The 20542-nt window shown below is 33.9% G+C and overlaps 1 protein-coding gene across 3 annotated transcripts in view; it reads right to left on the reverse strand.

The window, feature by feature from the left end:
• Nucleotides 1-20542, reverse strand: part of FucTB (alpha-(1,3)-fucosyltransferase 10) — a 60768-nt gene that overhangs the window by 18335 nt on the left and 21891 nt on the right. For all 3 annotated transcript variants that reach the window (XM_089093102.1, XM_089093100.1, XM_089093101.1), the window contains exons 2-4: nt 16155-16371; nt 4853-5042; nt 555-729 (exon numbers count right to left, since the gene is read on the reverse strand). In XM_089093102.1, the coding sequence (XP_088949228.1) occupies nt 555-729; nt 4853-5042; nt 16155-16299 (510 nt within the window). In that variant the 5' untranslated portion in view covers nt 16300-16371. The remainder of the gene's footprint in view (nt 1-554; nt 730-4852; nt 5043-16154; nt 16372-20542) is intronic.

Here is a 20542-nt window from a genome sequence, read left to right on the forward strand (position 1 = left end):
CCTCTGCAGTTTATACGATCACCCTTTCTATATAAACCTTAAATGCCCCCAGGGCAGAGCTTACAACCCTTGCCCTGAGGGTTGTGGGGGTGTCGTCCTCAAAGACATCATTTCCAGATCTTTCAACTACGTTGAACAAAATTGAGCGTGTTTGGGCGTGGGAGGGGGTTAGCTGCCCTCCAATCACTTTTGACTATTATAATGGGCACTAGCCCTTTCAATTCCAATTGAATGAACCATTTTCGAAGTTTCTACGACAACTCCTTCGATACGAAGTACCCTGGTCAAAAAAAAAAAAAAAAAAAAAAAAAAAAAAAAAAAGCATTGTGCCCAAATCGCTCTTTACTTAGGCAGCTCTATTGCGCTGCCTGTGATATGTTGTAGTACCTGAAAAAAAGCATGATGTACCAACAATGTTTATGAGATACCGCCAATGTTGTATATTTTTTTTGGTTTATTACTATTTTTTTATAATATACCTGACAGAAAACGACAACTTCGGTACTTTGATATTGTGAAAGTTCGTTAGTTAATAATGTATCATCAATTCATACCTTAATGTTTAGTGCTCCCAAATAAATAGGCACAGTTCCCAATCGAATAGGTCTCCATAATTTCTCCGTGATGTAGTCATCATTAACAGCGTTTTCAAACGCAATTGCAAACTTGTACTTAGATATTAAGTCCAGAAACTCTGGGTCTTCCATTGAACCAGTAGGATTGCAAAGACTGAAATAAAAAGATGTCTGTTAAAACAAAGATTACGAAGACAAAGCGTACTATGTAAAGCGAACTATGTCATTTTTTTGTCATCTTTAACGAATTTTAACAACATTCAAAAGCGTTTGGGTCGATTTCATATTTTCAAGTCAGCAGAAAATAATAAAAGAGAAAAAAGGCAATAAAATAAAAAGTTCTAAACGTCAATTAAGATTAAACCGATGCAAAAGGAAAACTCGTGCAAAATTAAAAAAAAAGAAACTATCAAAAGCCTTGAAGGACAACTTAATCTAAAAAAAAAAAAACAGGCGACACAGTTAAAAAGACAAAGAAAAAACTAGAGTATGGCAACGTCAAGCTCTAAATTCCTTCTCCATCACTCCCCAAACCTGCATAAGGTCAAAACTAAGATAAAAACATTAATTTTCCAAAAAAAAAGACTGCGAATGAATATTTTTCGTCCAAAACAATTTTTTTTTTCATTTTCAAAGCAAATATGCGCAAATATAGTACACGAAAAAAATGGTTTGACCCCATCATTTAGGTCTTTCATAAGGAAATGCTGCGCGACTATCTTACCCTTATTTGGCTTGGTATAAGATGAATTGTGGTAATAGTAAACGGTGGATCATGCCCCAGACTATCATTTCTATACATGTCAGCTTATGCAACTGTATATTAAGCATTGAGCTATACCAAAAATGAGGCCCGACTTCAATACCTAAGTTTATATACAAAGAAAGCTTAAAACAATCGTTACAAGTTTTAAAGCTGAATGATAATCGACTATTAGAAATATGCTGCTAAATCAAATATGTCGTTTGGGGGAGGGACGAGAACACCAGAAAGCGATGATTTCTAGAATATTGGTTCAACCCAATCAGAACCTAGATTACTACATATTTAATTCAGATACATAGGCCATAGTCTTGTTCATCCCAAACCTTAAGTTTTGTAGTACATTAGGCGTTGAATCTATTCTTCCCGTATCACGGCGATCTAATGCTCGCCACAACATAAATATGTTGTGTTACCATGTACTGGACAAATCCCCTTTTGACTATCAGCTAGGCAATAATATTTTTCTGCTTTGCTGGTATCTCATGGCAAAAAGCGGATAAATCAAAGCAGGTTTGACTTCATCAATTTTAAATCATTACTACAAATGAAAGTTAATTGCCACAAATAATAGTGGCACTAACACCCCCACCCCCCAGAACCTACCAAAAGGCAGGTTCTGAGCACCTCTGCTTTACTGAATGCTAAATAGATGCTGACAGCTGATGGTTTTTCTTGGCCACGTACTATGTATACTATAAATATGAACAAAAAAAAAGCTTTGCTTATGTTTTTGTCACACAGACAACGGTTCAGAATACCCCCAAATTAATACCCCCTTTCTGAGCATGTAAAAACGTAGCAATCCCCAGCTGTTATTGCTGATTGTAGATGTTAGTTCCAGTCAAGCTAGCAAGGTGACACTGAAGTTAAAATTCCGTGTTTGAATTGCTGACGTCTGGAAATGTTCTTATGTATAGGACTCATTTGTGGTCACTGGTTTAGAGGAAGACAGTGATATAAAGACCATGATCTCTACCAAATTCCCTAGTTACTGCCTGACACAAACAAAAATTTGTATAAACAATGAACTCTACCTCAGCATCTTTCTTTCTAGTTATGTTTGCTTTAATTTTCATCCGATTTTTTAATTTGTCTTAATATTTCACTATTTTTCAGCGAACAATTTGCAATTTTCGAAAGATAAAATCTACTATACAACTACTACTAACAACTCATTGCAGCACCAAGTCGCCTGAGGCCAAGACAGCTATGCACACTTCTTCTCCCTCACAATCTGTTCATAATCCCCCCTCTTTACATCCTCCCAAGAAGCTCTAATTTCCCTTAAATCCTTCCTTACGACCTCCTCCCAGCCCATCTGGGGACGACCTGCTTTTCGTTTGGCCCTATATGGTTGGCCGACAAGGACGATCTTTGGCAATCTGTCATCTTTCATTTGCAGAACGTGAACTAGTCATCTCAACCTTTCTCTCATTATAGCCCTAGAAAACAGGATAGAATAAGAATTTTCATACAGCTTACAGTTTGAAATACAGTGAGTTGTACGGGTACCCAAAACAGTCCGTAGACAGTTTCTCTGGAAATGACAGTTTGTCAGAGCACCTACGTTTCAGAATCATATTTGGCCACTGTCGTTACTGCTGCTTCCAGTATTCTAATCTCGATTCGCAGACTTATCTTCCTATTCTTCCAAACTTTTTGAACTATGAAAAAAAACCATGGGCCTTGGCTCTTCAACTTTTAATATCTTCAATGCACCCACTGCCTTTACTAATGATGCTACCTAGATAAGTGGAGCTGTCCACTTGATCTACGTTCTCGTTACCCAACATCATCTCTTCATCTTCACTTATTTCCAGTATCAGCGACTGAATTTTCGAGCCTACTCTTGCACTCCGAGCTTTCAAAACTTAGAAAAATTCATTCATTTTGCCAATATTCTCATCTGGGATGCTCAAATCTTCAGTATAATTTGAGTCTAGGAGAGTTTTGATTCCCAATTTGATTCCGTGCTCTCCCATAGCCTTTGCTGTATTCCTTAGGACAGACCCTATTAAAAGATCCATATAATGGGAATATAACGAAGGTCTACCTAACTCCTGATTTAATACGAAACCAGGAACTAACCGCATTTCCAACCTTAACCGTAGCAATAGTATTCTCGTACATAGCACCAAGGCCGTATCCAGAGGGCGGGTTACCCGGTTTGAACCCCCCCCCCCCGAAATTTTTGACCGACTCGAAAATAAGTCGAAAATTAGTAAAACCTAGGTAAAAATCAGTAAAATTAGTCGAAAACTGAGTCAAAAATTAGTAACCCCCCCCAAAAAAAGTCAAAAATTAGGGAACCCCCCCCCTGAACAAAAATCCTGGATATGGCCCTGCATAGCACTCATCACTATAATGTGTTTATCTGGTATACCATACAAGAATAGGACCTTCCTTAAAGCTATTCTATCAGCTGAATCAAACGTTTGCTCATAGTCTACAAAACTGAGGACTAAAGAGACCTGATGACTCGGGTACTTCTCAATAATGAATCTAAGAGTGAAAATTCGGTCGAAGCATCCTCTCCCCTTCCAAAAACCACACTGTTCATCACTTAAAACTTTATCTATAACTTCTAAAGATAAAATATATGTATGACAATTTTACATCTACATCATATGAAGACACACATACAAAACCTTGATCTTAGCCAGGTTCTTTAGCTAACGACTGAAAGAACCCAAAATCAGTATAAACAATACCTCTGGCTCAGCATCTTACTTTCCAGCAATTTTTTTTTATTGAGTTTTATCCGATTTTTTAATTCTTCTTAGTTCTTCGTTATTTTCCAGCGAATGATCCGTAATTTTCGAAAGATAAAATCTAGGTATTTAAATTTTACATGTTTTAAATTTTACACAGTCTTAGAATTTTAAATTTTACGCCTGGGGCTGAGCTGATAATGCCACCCGCAGAGACCTACTTTACTACTAACAACTCACCGCAGCACCAAGCCGCCTGAGGCCAACACAGCCACGCACGCTACTCCTCTATCCAAATGTATTCAAGGCCTCCCAGGAAGTTCCCATTTCCTTTAAATCTTTCTTTATGACATCCTCCCACCCCAACAGCAGACCTACTTTGGATAATTCAAATGTTCTCATGAAAATGGTTATCTTGATATTGCGACCTGGCGCAGAAACCAATGTAGTTGGCTGCCTTCTAAGACTGTTAAAGTTAACACTAAAACATTTAATTCACTATCAAATGAGCCCTCTCCCAACTGTCAACTAATCATTGGCTGTGCATGATGAGGTCATGAAGAAAATAACACATGATATACATAACTCTTTACTATTTCAATGCTACCGCTTTGAGTTTGATAATAATACAGAAGGGTCAACTTGCTAAAACTGGACTGGAGAAGCCATAATCATCATTTATTAAAATACTTAGATTAGAATTAATTAGAAACTAGCAAACAAGTTTTATTAAGAAGCTTACTAGTGGACGAGTTAAAATCTACAATTAGACCAAGACATTAATGATTATAATGACTTACCCTATTGGTAGTTGTTTATTGTTTAGACATTTCCCGTATGAATCAATTGAAATAAATTTCATCAATTCTTTTACGTATATATCTCGTTGCGATGGAGCATCACAAGCTGACTGAACGTATATAATGGAAGCTAAACCTTCTTCTTTTGCTACAATATTCTTTTTCTGAGTAGATTTAAAATATGTCAAATCTAAAATAAATAAACTAAGCAGTAAGTAAATAGGATACACAAATAACACAATACTGCTATTACTATTGAACTTAAGGCAGTACCGAGCCACTTGAGGCCATCATAACTCCACACACTCCTCTACTCCAACCTACTCAAAGCTTCACTCTTTATTTCCTCCCATGGAGTAAAAACCTCCTTTAAATCTCACATGGATGGCCAAAAAGCACAATCTTTGGTAAATTGCCATCCTTCATCAGTAAAATCATTTCATTTTAGCCCTAGAAAGGGGTTAGGCTTTTTTTTATCCTCCTATATATTGAAAAATATCTTTTTCCTCTTTTCATTGAAAAATACTTTGGGGTATTTTCATAAAAAAGCTACAGAACTGCCGCAACCCCTAAATTTTGAAAAAATATTTTTAACCTCTCTCTAAATTTTCATAAATTGACGCCCCTGCTTGGATAATAATGGACAAGTTCATAAGCGTAAGAATTATATTATTCTTGTCAGAATCATGCTTTTTGGGAGCTCTATTTTTAGATATACCAAAGTTCAGGGTCTTAAGAGCTAATCATTTAAGCATAACTTTAATGAGAATCTAAGCATAGGAAAATATATATAGGCTATATGTTCTGCGAATGTCCGAAATCTTTTTAATGTCGAAATTCACCGGTGAATTTCCGAAATTCTTTTTTCTCTGTTTTGATTCAATTATCTATGCGAATCAGCTTTTTCAGTCTTATGCAAGCTTTGATGGTAAAAGATAAAGTTAAATTGGTTTATGTTAGGTTGAATTAGGTTATAAATCTCAGAAATGGAATCCAACCTATTACCATCAAACCTCGTTGTTGTTTAGTTGACCATCAAACCTTGCATAAAACCGAAAAAAATGATTGGGAAAACTGACTAAATCCAAGGAGAAAAAAGGCATTTTGGACATTCACCAGTGAATGTCGACATTCACCAATTTCAGACATTCATGGCAATATATAAATATATACAGATAAAAGCTAGACCCTGTAGGAAATGAAAATTTTCGTTTTAATTGATGCAATAATGGGTTTAAGAAATTTAACACCTTAGAAAGATTATACACAAATTGCAGAGACCAGATTTGACCTTGTCTTCTTTCATGCTTATGATGGTTAGAAAAGAGCTCGCTTTTTTCCTCTTCCGAATAAATAGCCATTCCAACCCAGTAATGGGTAATGGTTCAATATTAAGATGAAAAAAAGTAGAATGGTCTTCTATTTTACCGTTATTCACCTTATTCATGTTATTCCCGAAAACGAAGGATCCTTATTAACATTATTTGCAAACTAATATAAATCGTTACACCCTTTAAGACCGGGCTTTGGAAATGAGTACAGTAGTTCAAAACTTGGTATAGAAAGGAACTGTTTTAGTGCAGTTTAGAGGCAATCCTCTTTTGAGTCTTCATACATATGTTACAGTAAAAGACCAAAATGTGGTAAATGTCAACATTCACCGGCGAATGTCCGAAATTCCTTTTCTTTGCTTTGATGCAGTCAACTTTGCCAGTCAGATTTGTCAGTCTTATGCAAGGTTTGATGGTAAAAGTTAAAGTTAGGTTAGGTTAAATTAGGTCATGAATCTGAGAAGTGGGTAAGAAACTTAACCTAACCTGTCACCATATAACCTTGCATAAAACTGACAAAGCTGACTAAATCCAAGCAGGAAAAAAAAAAAGTTATTTCGGACATTCACCGGTGAATATCGACATTCTCCAATTCCGGTCTTTCATTGTAACATGTGTAAAATTCAATTTAGCTTTTTTGTTATGTTTATGTCAAAAAGTCAAAAAATGGGAATAAAGAGAATTTTTAATTTTGCAAAGCTATACAACATCTCTTTCCGTTTTTTTTTTTTTTAGATTAATAAGAAAAGTAGTTACCATTTAAAAGTGATTTTGAACGTTTTTACAGATCAAATGTTATAGTAAATGTCAAAACTCAAGTTGATTTTGAAGTTTAATAGGAAAAAAAGTTTAATTAAAAAACCAATGTTGAAAAAAGTTTTAGCTTTCGTTGGGGAATCTTGGACATATATTGCATTCCTAGAAATTAGTATTTGGAGAAACATCTACTTTCAAGAGGTAGACAAGTGTCTTAAGGATTTAGCTGACAATTATTCTTAGGTGACTATGGCTTTTTCTTCGCTGACAGTTTATAAGTTATATGCTCAAATATATATATATATATATATATATATATATATATATATATATATATATATATATATATATATATATATATACATATATATATATATATATATATATATATATATATATATATATATATATATATATATATATATATATATATATATATATATATATATATGGTTTACATGTGTCTTTTACATTAAAAAGGCAGCCTCTCTAATATTTTATCTTTTGAAATCTAGCATTTAAAAATAGGACAAATCAATCTTTAATGACCTGTAACACTGGAAAAATAAGGCTATGCATAAAGCGTATTCGCAAAATATGCATGGTTTGAAATACATGAAAAAAAATATACCAAAAAAGAAAAAGGAGGAAAGAGAACAAGAAGAACGAAAAGAAAGAGAAGAAAACGTGGCAAATTCAAGAGAAAAAATAGCGATAAACGAAACGTCAAAACCGAGGTGGAAAACGAGGCATTGTTTAAAATACTTGAAAAGACACATACCCAAAAAAAAGAAAACTGAAGAAACAGAACAAGAAGAACGGAAAGAAAAAAGAAGAAAATGTTTCAAATCCATGAGAAAAAACGTGATAGGCAAAAAGTCAAAACCGAGGTAAAAACAGGAAAAACATGAAAGTGAGGCATGGTTTGAAATACTTGAAAAAACATAAACCAAAACAGAGAAAGGAAGAAAGAGAACAAGAAGAACGGAAAGAAAAGAGAAGAAAACGTGGCAAATCCACAAGAAAAAAATAGTGATAAGCAAAAAGTCAAAACCGAAGTATAAAACATGGAAAACATGAGAAGGAGGCATGGTTTGAAATACTTGAAAAAACAAAATACCAAGAAAGAAAAAGGAAGAAAGGGAACAAGAAAAAAACGTGGAAAATCCATTTGAGAAAAGTAGTGATAAGCAAAAATTCAAAACCAAGGTAATTAAAATTGAAAACATGAAGACGAGGGATAGTTTGAAATACTTGAAAAAACATACACCAAAAAGAAAAAGGAAGAAAGAGAACAAGAGGAACGAAACAAAGAGAAGAAAACGAGACAAATCCACGAGAAAAAAATACTTATAAGCAAAGTCAAAACCAAGGTAGAAAACAAGGAAAACATGAAAACGAGGCATGGTTTGAAATACTTGAAAAAACATACCAAAAAAGAGAAAGGAAGAAAGAGAACAAGAAGAACGAAAAGAAAAGAGAAAAAAACGTGACAAATTCATGAGAAGAAAATGGTGATAAGCAAATAGTCAAAACCGAGGTAGAAAACATGAAAACGAGGCATGGTTTGAAATACTTGAAATAACATATGCCAAAAAAGAAATAGGAAGGACTAGAACAAGAAGAACAGAAAGAAAACAGAAGAAAACGTGGCAAATCCACGAGAAAAAAAGTGATAAACAAAAAGTCAAAACCGAGGTAGAAAACATGGAAAACATGAAAACGAGGCATGGTTTGAAATACTTGAAAAACCATACCAAAAAAGAAATTGGAAGAACGAGAACAAGAAGAACGGAAAGAAAAGAGAAGAAAACGTGGCAAATCCACAAGAAAAAAAAGTGATAAGCAAAACTCAAAACCGAGGTAGAAAACAACCAAGGATAGCATTACCCATCGGCCATTATAGATCCACTAGCCTGCCCTGAAGGATACTTCCAATGACTATGGTATAACATCTACAAACTTCACAACCTTACAAAGAAGACGACTAAAAATCAAGTTTTATACGATCGTGCTGATATTTTAACACAAACAGGATACTGAGGAGAACAGACAGTGTTAATTTTCTCTTTTTTCTTCGAAATTTATGCTTACTCGACAAATAGATGGCATACAACTAAAATATATACTTGGAGTCATGTGCAAATAGGTGAGGGCACTCAAACAACAATCTTAGCATGAAACAAGTGAAGATGGAAGAACTTCAATCTATCTTCATTTCTCTCATTTTTGGATTACAGAGTATTTCTTCAATGGAATCAATTACTGAAACAAGCAGTTGAAGCAACATCTTATCAGCTTTAGAAACAAACTGAGATACTCCAGTTACAATCTTTGCTAACACAAAACAAGTGAAGCTGGAGCACCAACACTCCAACTTCATATTTTTTTTCCTTCATTAGTATATCTGCTCTCTTTAAACGACCAATAATTGTATAGATTTATTTATTTATAAAGTTTTTCTCGAAAACGGCCCCATACTTTTTGTTTTAAAATCTGCACCCTGACATTTTCTGACCTAAAAAAAAAACTATCTAGATAAGTGATAACTTCGAGAAAATTCGTTTAGAGCCTTATTTTTGGAAAAATTCATATGATGAACGTCATACTTATGAGCACATTTAAAGAGCATAAATTATATCATTTCGCCCACAGGAGTAGTCGTATCGTTTTAGTATCTATTATGCATAAACTGCATTGCAGAAAATTACAGTTGAATAAGAAACGTGTTATTTTAGCGCCTGTAAATGATTAAATAAAAAAAACAAGTTTTTTAAACTGAAAGTAAGGAGCGACATTAAAACTTAAAACGAACAGAAATTATTCCGTATTTGAAAGGGGCTGTCCTTTCCACAACGCTTCGCTCTTTACGCTAAAGTTTTTTTCTGTTTTATTAAATAAAGTTGTGAGACAGAGTTAAACTTTAGCGTAAAGAGCGAGGCGTTGAGGAAAGGACAGCCCCTTTCATATACGGACTAATTTCTGTTCGTTTTAAGTTTTAACGGCGCTCCTTACTTTCAGTTTAAAAAACTTGTTTTTTTTATTTAATTCCTGATTGTTTTTTAGTTAATGCAGCTTTTATTTTGGCTCACCGTCATTGAATAAGTAAACAAAATTTGCATAAAAATTTTACTTTTCTTTTGCTAAATGGATGTCTCTAAATTTGGTTATGACGTAATTTACAAATTAACTTGCGTATCTAAATTTTATATTCGCATATTTTTCTTCTAGCAAAAAATACAAAGTTGCAGATTTTAGCAGATATCAGCTTGAAACATATCAAAAAGGGTCTTCTGATACGCTAAATCTGAAGGTGTGGTTCTGATTAAATATGTTTCACCTTTAGTGGATTTTTCCCCCCTCTTTAAAAATTTGGGTTAACTTTCTCAGGCTCTTAGCCTTTGATGAGTAATATTAAATTTAATAAAAATTATATATTTAGAATCAGCATTATAAACACGTCCTTTTGATACATTTATTGACATCAAAATTCCATCTTTAAAAGTTTCGATTACTATTGAGACGTATCGATTGTTTTTTTTATTGTTTTTTTTTATTGCGCATATGTTATTACGTAAATGAGGGGGTTCTCCCCTTAGTCAATACCACGCTCTTTACGTTAAAAGTTAAAAACAAATTTGATTCACAAACCCCTGAATCGCAAAGGCCGTTTAATTAGAATAGATAGCTCTTTTGAAAGGACAAAAAAAAATTGCAGCGTAAAAAGTGTGTTTTTAACGGTGGTTAGCACTACCTCATATACTTAATAATTTCTGTTTGTTTCAAGCTCTAATGTTGCTCATTACTTTCAGAAGAAAGAGCCTGCTTTTTTTTAATTTAATTTCTTGTTATTTTTTAAATAATGCCTGGAAACCTAGCGCCCCTTCAGTGAACTTTCCATGCTCCCCAGGAAATATCACCCCAGGACCGATTCTCCAAGTGAGTCCCGGCCTCTAGCCCCCCCCCCTCCAGAAAAAATCCTTCCTAAAAATGTCTGTATACTTCCCAATAACCAATGAATAATGCTGGCAATGCCGGCGCCCCCTTCATGGCAATTTCCCTTCCCCCATGAAAACTTCCTTCATGGAAAGATCCTCCAACATAACCCCCGACCCTCCCCCCCCACTACCAGAACAAAACCCTCCTGAAAACTTCTGTATACTTTCCAATAACCAATACTATATGTTAACATTGGGTAAAGTTCATAACTTTTAGCCCTCCCCCCGAGGACTTCGGGGGATTAAGTCATTCTAAAATACATATTTGTCATATTTTCGACCATGCTGAACAAAATGGCTATCTCAAAATTTTGATCGGGTGACTTTGGGAAAACAATGAGCGTGGGAGGGGGCCTAGTTGCCCTCATTTTTTTGGTCACTTAAAAATGGCACTAGAACTTTTAATTTCCGTTCGAATGAGCCCTCTCATGATATTCTAGGACCACTGGGTCGATACGATCACCCCTGGGAAAAAAAAACAACAAATAAACACGCATCCGTGATCTTTCTTCTGGCAAAAATGCAAAATTCTACATTTTTGTAGATAGGTGCTTGAAACCTCTACAGTAGGGTTCTTTGATACGCTGAATATGATGGTGTGATTTTCATTAAGGTTCTATAACTTTTAGGGGGTCTTTCCCCCTTTTTTCGAAAATCAGCCAAATTTTCTCAGGCGCGTAACTTTTGATGGGTAACACTAAACTTGATGAAAGTTATATATTTGAAATCAGTATTGAAATCTGAATCTTTTGATGTATCTATAGGTATCAAAAACCCGTTTTCTAGAGTTTCGGTTACCATTGAGCCGGGTCGCTCCTATGAGCTTGAAACCTATGTAATAGGGTTTTCTGATACGCTGAATATGACGGTGTGATTTTCATTAAAATTCTTTCACTTTTAGGGGATGTTTCCCCCCTCTTTAAAAAATCGGGTAAATTTTCTCACGCTCGTAGCCTGTAATGAGTAATACTAAACTTAATAAAATTTATATATTTAGAATCAGCATTATAAACCCATTCTTTTGATACATTTATTGACATCAAAACTCCGTTTTAAAAGTTTCGATTACTATTGAGCCGTATCGCTTTTTTTTATTGTTTTTTTTTTATTACGTATATGTTATTACGTATATGATGGGGTTCTCCCCTTAGTCAATACCACGCTCTTTACGTTAAAAGTAAAAAAAAAAATTTAATTCACAAACCCCTGAATCACAAAGGCCGTTTAATTAGAATAGATAGCTCTTTTGAAAGCACTAAAAAAAACTGTATCGTAAAGAGCGAGGTACTGACTTGGGGGAGACCCCCCTCATATACGTTATAATTTCTGTTCGTTTTAATTTCAAATGTTGCTTCTTATTTTCAGTTGAAAAAACTTGTTTTTTTTTAATTTAATTTCTGATCGTTTTTTAAATAATGCTTGGAAATCCGGCGCCCCCTTCATAAAAATGTCCCTTACCCCAAAGAAACATCCTCCACGGAAAGATTCTCCCGAGTAACCCCCTCCTCCAGCCCCCCTTCCTCCAGAAAAAAATCCTTCCTGAAAATACCTGTATATTTCCCAATAACCAATAAATAATGCTGGCAAGTCCGGCGCCCCCTTCATGGCAATTTCCCTTCCCCCCTGGCAACTTCCTTCATGGACAGATTCCAACGTAACCCCCGACCCCCCCTCCAATACCAGAACAAAACCCTCCTGAAAACTTCTGTATACTTCCCAATAACCAATACTATATGTTAACATTGGGTAAAGTTCATAACTTTTAGCCCTCCCCCCCGGGACTTCGGGGGGTTAAGTCATCCTAAAAGACATAATTGTTATATTTTCGACCATGCTGAACAAAATGGCTATCTCAAAATTTTGATCGGGTGACTTTGGGAAAAAAATGAGCGTGGGAGGGGGCCTAGTTGCCCTCCGTTTTTTTTGGTCACTTAAAAAGGGCACTAGAACTTTTAATTTCCGTTCCAATGAGCCCTCCCACGATATTCTAGGACCACTGGGTCAATACGATCACCCCTGAAAAAAAAAGAAAAAAAAAAGAAGAAAAAAAAACAAAAAAAAAACACGCATCCGTGATCTTTCTTTTGGCAAAAAATGCAAAATTCCACATTTTTTTTGATAGGAGCTTGAAACCTCTACAGTAGGGTTCTCTGATACGCTGAATATGATGGTGTGATTTTCATTAAGGTTCTATAACTTTTAACTTTTAGGGGGTCTTTCCCCCTTTTTTTGAAAATCAGCCAAATTTTCTCAGGCGCGTAACTTTTGATTGGTAGCACTAAACTTGATGAAAGTTATATATTTGAAATCAGCATTGAAATCTGATTCTTTTGATGTATCTATTGGTATCAAAAACCCGTTTTCTAGAGTTCCGGTTACCATTGAGCCGGGTTGCTCCTTACTTTACAGTTCGTTACCACGAACTGTTTGATAGTAGGAGAAATTGATATTTAGTATTTATGACACGTGCAAAATTACACAAAATGACAAAAAACTCTGAACAATTAAAGACAAAGATATAGAGCAAGAAACAGTAACAAATCACATTGAATCGCAAGCGAAAACGTGACTTAAAACCAAAGAATCACACAATAATAGTGCTATTGCAGTCTATATATTTCAGAAAATTACAGTTGAAAAGGGAACGTGTTATTTTAGAATTTCTAAAGGATAAGAAGAAAGGAAGAATTGAATTTCTTAATTCAAGTTAAGTTGCTGATTTGCTACTCTATGACTTGAAACTAAAGGACAAAATGATGATTATGCCAATGCACATTTTAGATATCTAAGAGGGTATAGGCATTGGAACATTCTTGGTTGCTGCTCAATTATGTAAAGATGCAATTAAAGCAAAAATATATCGACTGGGAAAAGCTGGGAAAGACCTTTTTTTGTTATCTATGACGTCATGCGAAATAACACAGGATTTTAAATGAATCCGAACAGCTAAAGTAAAAGGCAAGAAAAAAGTTGGAGATAATGATGAACGAAAATTAAGAACAAGCGAGATCTGCGGCTAGAGTACATTTCACATCTGCGGCTAAAACCAGTATCACAACGAATACATCGAAACGTAAATGAAATCTGCGGATAGAAGAAATGCAACAGTGAGAATCACAATGAGTTCCTGAAGTAAACCAATCCTGCGAAATGGATGGTTGTCTGATGCATTAACAGGAAGGAGGAATTGAATTCATGGTAGACTTTCATTAGTCAATTTTTATTGTTTATTTGACACCTCATGACTGAAAACAAAAGAATAGCGAATATACATACTACCTTTAAACGAGCAACTGTATGTTTATTTAAAATACTATTGTTTTGAATCATATACATTATTAATTAATTAAAAACAGCAATAATTAATAATAATAATAATAATTTCTTTATAACCCACATATGAACATTATAAATGACACTGCGGAGTCATATAAAAGAAAAAATAACAACATCATTACGAAATCAAAAAAAAAAAAAAAATACAAATTAACCGATATCACGAAGAAAAAAACAAACTAAGGGGTCAGTGACAGAAACAACATTAACATTATTCATAATCATATTAGAAGACACACTGGCCAGTCGCACGCAAGCATCAATGACACCATAACGGGATACATTGTTTCTATTTTTAAAACGGCCGGGTAAATACATCAAATATTTAAAATATCTAAAGTAACCACTTCTAAGTCTCAGTAAACCTTTTTTCCTCAGTAAGTGGTGGAATCCAGATAGAAAATTTACTCCTGGAGAGCAAAAACTATTATAAAGCCGGGCTAGGCCCTCACGATTATAACGCCCTCTATTTGGAGATATCTTACCATATGACACACGAATATTTTTCAATGCATTAGTAACCAACTCGGAGCAAGTTTCGTAAATGGACGGGCAAAACGATATACCAAGCCACTTGACTTTATCGAAACAAGGTAATGAAATCGAACTGAGGTTTAATGGAGATACAGAAGTTCTACTATTAAAACACATAAACTCACACTTTCCCATATTAACAGATAGGCCAATATCACTAAGTAGAGAAGACAGCTTACGGAAATTCAGAGCCAACCCTCGACGAGAAAAACTATCTAAAAGGAGATCGTCGGCGTATGCAATATAACTTGTATATATCTGTTTATATTTCCTCGAAATCGGCTGTGCAGTTTTTTTTTTCTTAAAACTGGCATATTGACATTTCTGGCTTCAAAAAACGATCCAAATAGATCACCTGTTTAAGGAAGAATGCCGAACTTTCCCAGGGTAGTTGTATCGAACCTAACCTGACGCCATGACATCAAGAATGAGTTCATATTATCTGCAGTTAAAAGACAAGCAACAAAGAGAATGAATATATACAAGCCTGCCGCCTGTCGGCGCCCGGTGGCAAAGCCACCAGGCTCCCAGTACTTTATCTTTACATTGTTGTTTTATTTTTTGTGAGTGTTTGCTATAACAATGACAAGTATTTCGCTATCAACGTCATTTAGCTGCAATCAACTAGTTATAATCCAGGTGAGAAGAAATCTAAAAGGACTTTCTGGAGCATTAGAAATTTAAAGGAAACTAGAACCAATACAATTGATTTTAAATAGCCCATTAGTATAGTAAATCCTTAATATTAGCCAATAAACTTTAGACAGTTCATACCTTTTAATTTAGGTTAGCTTAGCTGTCAATACTTAGGACATGTGCTCTGTAGGAAAGAACACTAACTTCCTCAGATATCTACCATTGGAAATCAGACAGCAGGAGAGGACGATGTTGTCCAAAGACCACCTTGCCACGAACTGATGATAAAAATCCGAAGACTGCTTAGACCTCATTACTACCTGAATAGGAAGACATCATTGTTGCAGTACTGCTTGAGGGCGAGTGGAGAGGCTTCGTCGACTTCCTAGGCGCCACCAATGGCTCCAGAGCAACAAAGGTCTAAGGTAAGGTAAGCTGTAATATATTTCCTGGCTTTGTGGTTTCACTTGTTTAGGAACAAATTAGGGCATAACATAGGACCAAACCTTGATAGATTCGCAAGTCTAGAAGATTTTCAGATGGAAGAGGGGAATGTCTGGTGCTCTAGAAACTAGTCCTGTTCTAATATATTTCATGACATTTGTGTATGTTAATGGGTTTAAATCAATACCTTCAGTCAATATTCTCCTAATAGAAAGGGGAGGGAAATCCTCTCATAACTTATAATAAATAAGTTATAAGACAGCTTACCCGTTATTTGTTCTATTGACTTCAAATGAACTAAAGTCAATGGGATATCACTATATTGACTATAGGTTGCTGAATAGTTGAAAAATTCTGCTAATGCAGCGTTACAAAGAATGGGGTTGTTCTTTGGTGATTCTTCATGGAGCATAGCCCAGACTTGACTCTTTCTTGGAATTGGGACATCATATGGTTTAAAGTCAGTGCCATAAAAAGTGATTACCTATAAATATAAATCAGTTTTAATAAGAACAGAAAATGAGCTGTATTACATAAAGTGGTTAGTTATTAATTGGCAGCTCAGACAACAACTAAATAAGATGACAAACACTTAAGAAAAATAGCTTTACACTTAGATAACAGACATTTGTCTAGTAAGCAAGCGCTTCATGCAGGGTTCTCATGGACTTTCTAACCTTTAAATTGTGTGGAGTTTATAGAGATTTCAAAAAATATTTATCTGCTAGAGTTAATTCTGGAGCCTAGCTATGGGATAGGACACTCTGACCATTCCTTAGATTTAAATATTAATATTTCAGATAATAATAAATTAGTTTTTAAAATATATTGATAAAACTGATGATTTTAATTTTGAAGTAATTTCCTGTTCCTTCAAAGTAATATACATTCAATCATCACTTATTCAGCTTATTATTCCCAATTATTTACGTATGCAAGAATTTGCAGTAATTACACAGATTTTAAAAATAGATGTCAAACGCTTAACCAAAAACTGATCTTAATAGGTTTTCCTACAAATAAAATTAGTTGGCAATTTAAAAAATTTAGTTTACTGTATTATGAACTTTTAGGTAAATCTACAAAAAATTATAAAGAAATACTGGAAGATATTTTAATGTAATTTTTCTTTCATTTTTCTTTTGGGATTTTCGAATTTGTACAATGTTTCCAGACCAGCTTGAAGGATTTTAATTTTACAATTGGTTCCAGAAACCAATAAAGCACTCTGTTTTATAACTCAAGTCTGGCCTATATAGTCTTTAATTGTTCCAGAATTGTTTTTAAGTTTCATTTACCCATGGGATTCTAATAAAGATAGAACTAATCTTATTTTGTATTTATTTTTTGGATAGTTTTACTAGCATGCATATATTTCACAAATTGTACCTAACATAGGGATCAAACAGTTCGTGGTAACGAACTGTAAGTAAGGAGCGACCCGGCTCAATGGTAACCGAAACTCTAGAAAACGGTATTTTGATACAAATAAATACATCAAAAGAATCAAATTTTAATGCTGATTTCAAATATATAAGTTTCATCAAGTTTGATCTTACCCATCAAAAGTTAGGCGCCTGAGAAAATTTGGCTGATTTTCGGAAAAATGGGGAAAGACCCCCTAAGAGCTATATAACCTTAATGAAAATCACGCCTTCATATTATGCGTATCAGAGAACCCTACTGTACAGGTTTAAAGCTCCAATCTAAAAAACTGTGGAATTTTGAATTTTTTGCCATAAGAAATATCACGGTTTTTATTTTTTTTTTTTTTTTTTTTTTTTTTTTGTTTTTTTTTTCCCAGGGGTGTTCGTATCGAAACAGTTTTCCTATAAAATAGTTGAAGGGCTAATTTGAATGGAAATTGAAAGTTATATTGCCCTTTTTAAGTGAACAAAAAAAATGGAGGGCAACTAGGCCCCCTCCCACGCTTATTTTTTTCCCAAAGTCACCTGATCAAAATTTTGAGATAGCCATTTTGTTCAGCATGTTCGAAAATATTATAAGTATTTCTTTTAGGATGACTTAATCCCCCGAACTTCCCGGGGGAGGGCTGAAAGTTATGAACTTTACCCAATGTTAACATATAGTATTGGTTATTTGGAAGTATACAGACGTTTTCAGGGGAGATTTTTCCTGGTAGTGGGGGGGGGGGGCAGGGGGTATATGGGAGGATCTTTCCATGAAGGAAATTTTCATGGGGGAAGGGACATTGCTATGAAGGGGACGCCGGACTTCCCAGCATTATTTAAAAAAAGATCATAAATTTAATATAAAAAAACAAGTATTTCAACTACAACAGCAGCAACATCGAAAGTTTAAACGAACAGAAAATATTACATATATAATTGGGTTCACCCCGTAGTCAATGCCTCGCTCTTTAAGCCAAAGATTTTTTAGTACTTTCATAAGAGCTATTTATTCTAATTAACGGCCTTTGTGATTAAGCGGTCATTTCTAAGGAATTGGAACAAAATTTGAAGTTTCGCTTAAAGAGCAAGGTATTGACTAGTGGGCGAACCCCCTAATAAATGTATTAAAAATATATGAATATAGAAGTTCGTTACGTAAGTTAATTCGTAAGTTTCGTATATTTATTACTAATAAAAACGTTCGTAAATAAAATTAAACAAGTTTCGAGAAAGCCATTCAACTAAATAAAAGTAAATTAATATGATAATTTTGTTTTAGTTATTCATGTACGGTGACCAAGATCAAAACCTGCCTTTATTCAAAAAATTTCAAAAATTAAATAAAAAAAACAATTTGTTTACACTGAAAGTAAGGAGCGACAATAAAACTTAAAACGAACAGAAATTATTCTGTATATGAAAGAGACTGTCCCCTCCTCAACGCCTCGCTCTTTTCGCTTAATTTTTACTCGGTCTCACAAATTTATTTTTTAAAACAAAAAAAAAATTTAGCGTAAATATCGAGGCGGTGCGGAGGGGACAGTCTCTTTAATATACAGAATAATTTATGTTCGTTTTAAGTTTTAATGTCGCTCCTTACTTTCAGTTTAAAAAACTTGTTTTTTTTTATTTAATACCATAAAAGAACTTATGGTAGATGCTCCACTATGCCGGGTAAAGAAAGTAAAGCGTCGAAACCCATTGAGGCAGGTGGTACTCTTCTGATAAGCCCTAATGAAAGGTCACTACATGAAAATAATTCATTAGATTTAAGGTGCTTTTGCTTGTAAATTTACAACAGCTTAGATTTATTGATGACGACTCTGCATAGATTTGGACATTTCTATTTGATTATGCTGTTTTATCCTAGGTAATTGGATAAATGCGTAAGGTTAAAACATCGTTCAAGTACTCATTTATCTCAATTGTTGGATTAGGATGAAAGTTCGTTTCTTCTTCTCTCTCTCTCTATTTTTTTTTTTTTTTTTTAGTCAAGTAATTACCTCTAAAAACATTATACATACATACACAATTATTACTCAGATATTTATATATATATATATATATATATATATATATATATATATATATATATATATATATATATATATATATATATATATATATATATATATATATATATATATATATATATATATATATATATATATATATATATATATATATATTTATATATATAATATATATAGGCTATATATATTTAAGAGAAAAAATCATCAAAAAATAAATTATAGCAATAATACTTTTTGAAGATAAATTTCTTCTTTTCCAGATGCTGAATGTCTTTGTTAGTTTGTTTTCACTGAAGTGCAAAAATATAATAGTCTATACAACTTTACATCACACTCTGTGGTTCTGTTTATCTGTCAACTTTTATAGCATCTAACTTGCAAATTCAAATATTTCTGCATCAAAATATAATTTTTATGCAAATTTTACACTTTCCATTTTTAACATTTGTATTTTCCAATCTTTAAGTCAACCATATTTACCAACATGAGCCTACTTTACTTACACAGTCAAGACCAAACACTTTTTACAAGGGAAATTGAGCTGAATTTTCCTTGAGTAAAGGGCAATTTGAGACCCAAACATTGAGATTTGCATATATTTCTAATAAAAGAAAATAAAAAAAAATCATGAAGGAAGTACGGGTATTTTTGAACTATACTTATGGGGAATACCTATTTCTTGATCCAGTCTACGTATTTCCAATTTTTCATTCTTCTGTTTTTATTCTAAAAGCTTATAAATATTTGCCATTATCTATATTTTGATTCTTTTTTTTTTGTTTTATGTATTTGTATATTCCTTCATTTTCAAGTTTCCATTATCCTAAGTAGACCATGTTTTCTTTCCTTGGCTCTCACAGTCAAAAATCTGAGGGACAAAAAAGTAATCTAAGCTTCATAAAAGCCCTAAACTTCATTTACTTCTTTGTCAGCTATTTCATGTTTTTTAAACATTTTGGGAGAGGGGTTCCATTGAATCACTCTTTTATGGAATACTACCCAATTACTCCTATGTGTAGGTCCGATGACAATTTTTTCTTGCTTTATTTTAAAAATTTTAGCTGTAATTTTGACTTCCTTGTCTAAAGCTTCCTTGCCTCAGTCTTCATTCAGTCTTTGGACAGTTAACATCTTAAATAAAAAGTACATTTCACGGATTAACTGTTTACATGTGATAAACCTGGACAAGGAGCCTATTGATTTTTGCGTG

The sequence above is a fragment of the Artemia sp. Qi Xiang Cuo genome, chromosome 8 (assembly GCF_049724085.1).
Source record: "Artemia sp. Qi Xiang Cuo chromosome 8, ASM4972408v1, whole genome shotgun sequence".
NCBI classification, from domain to species: domain Eukaryota; kingdom Metazoa; phylum Arthropoda; class Branchiopoda; order Anostraca; family Artemiidae; genus Artemia; species Artemia sp. Qi Xiang Cuo.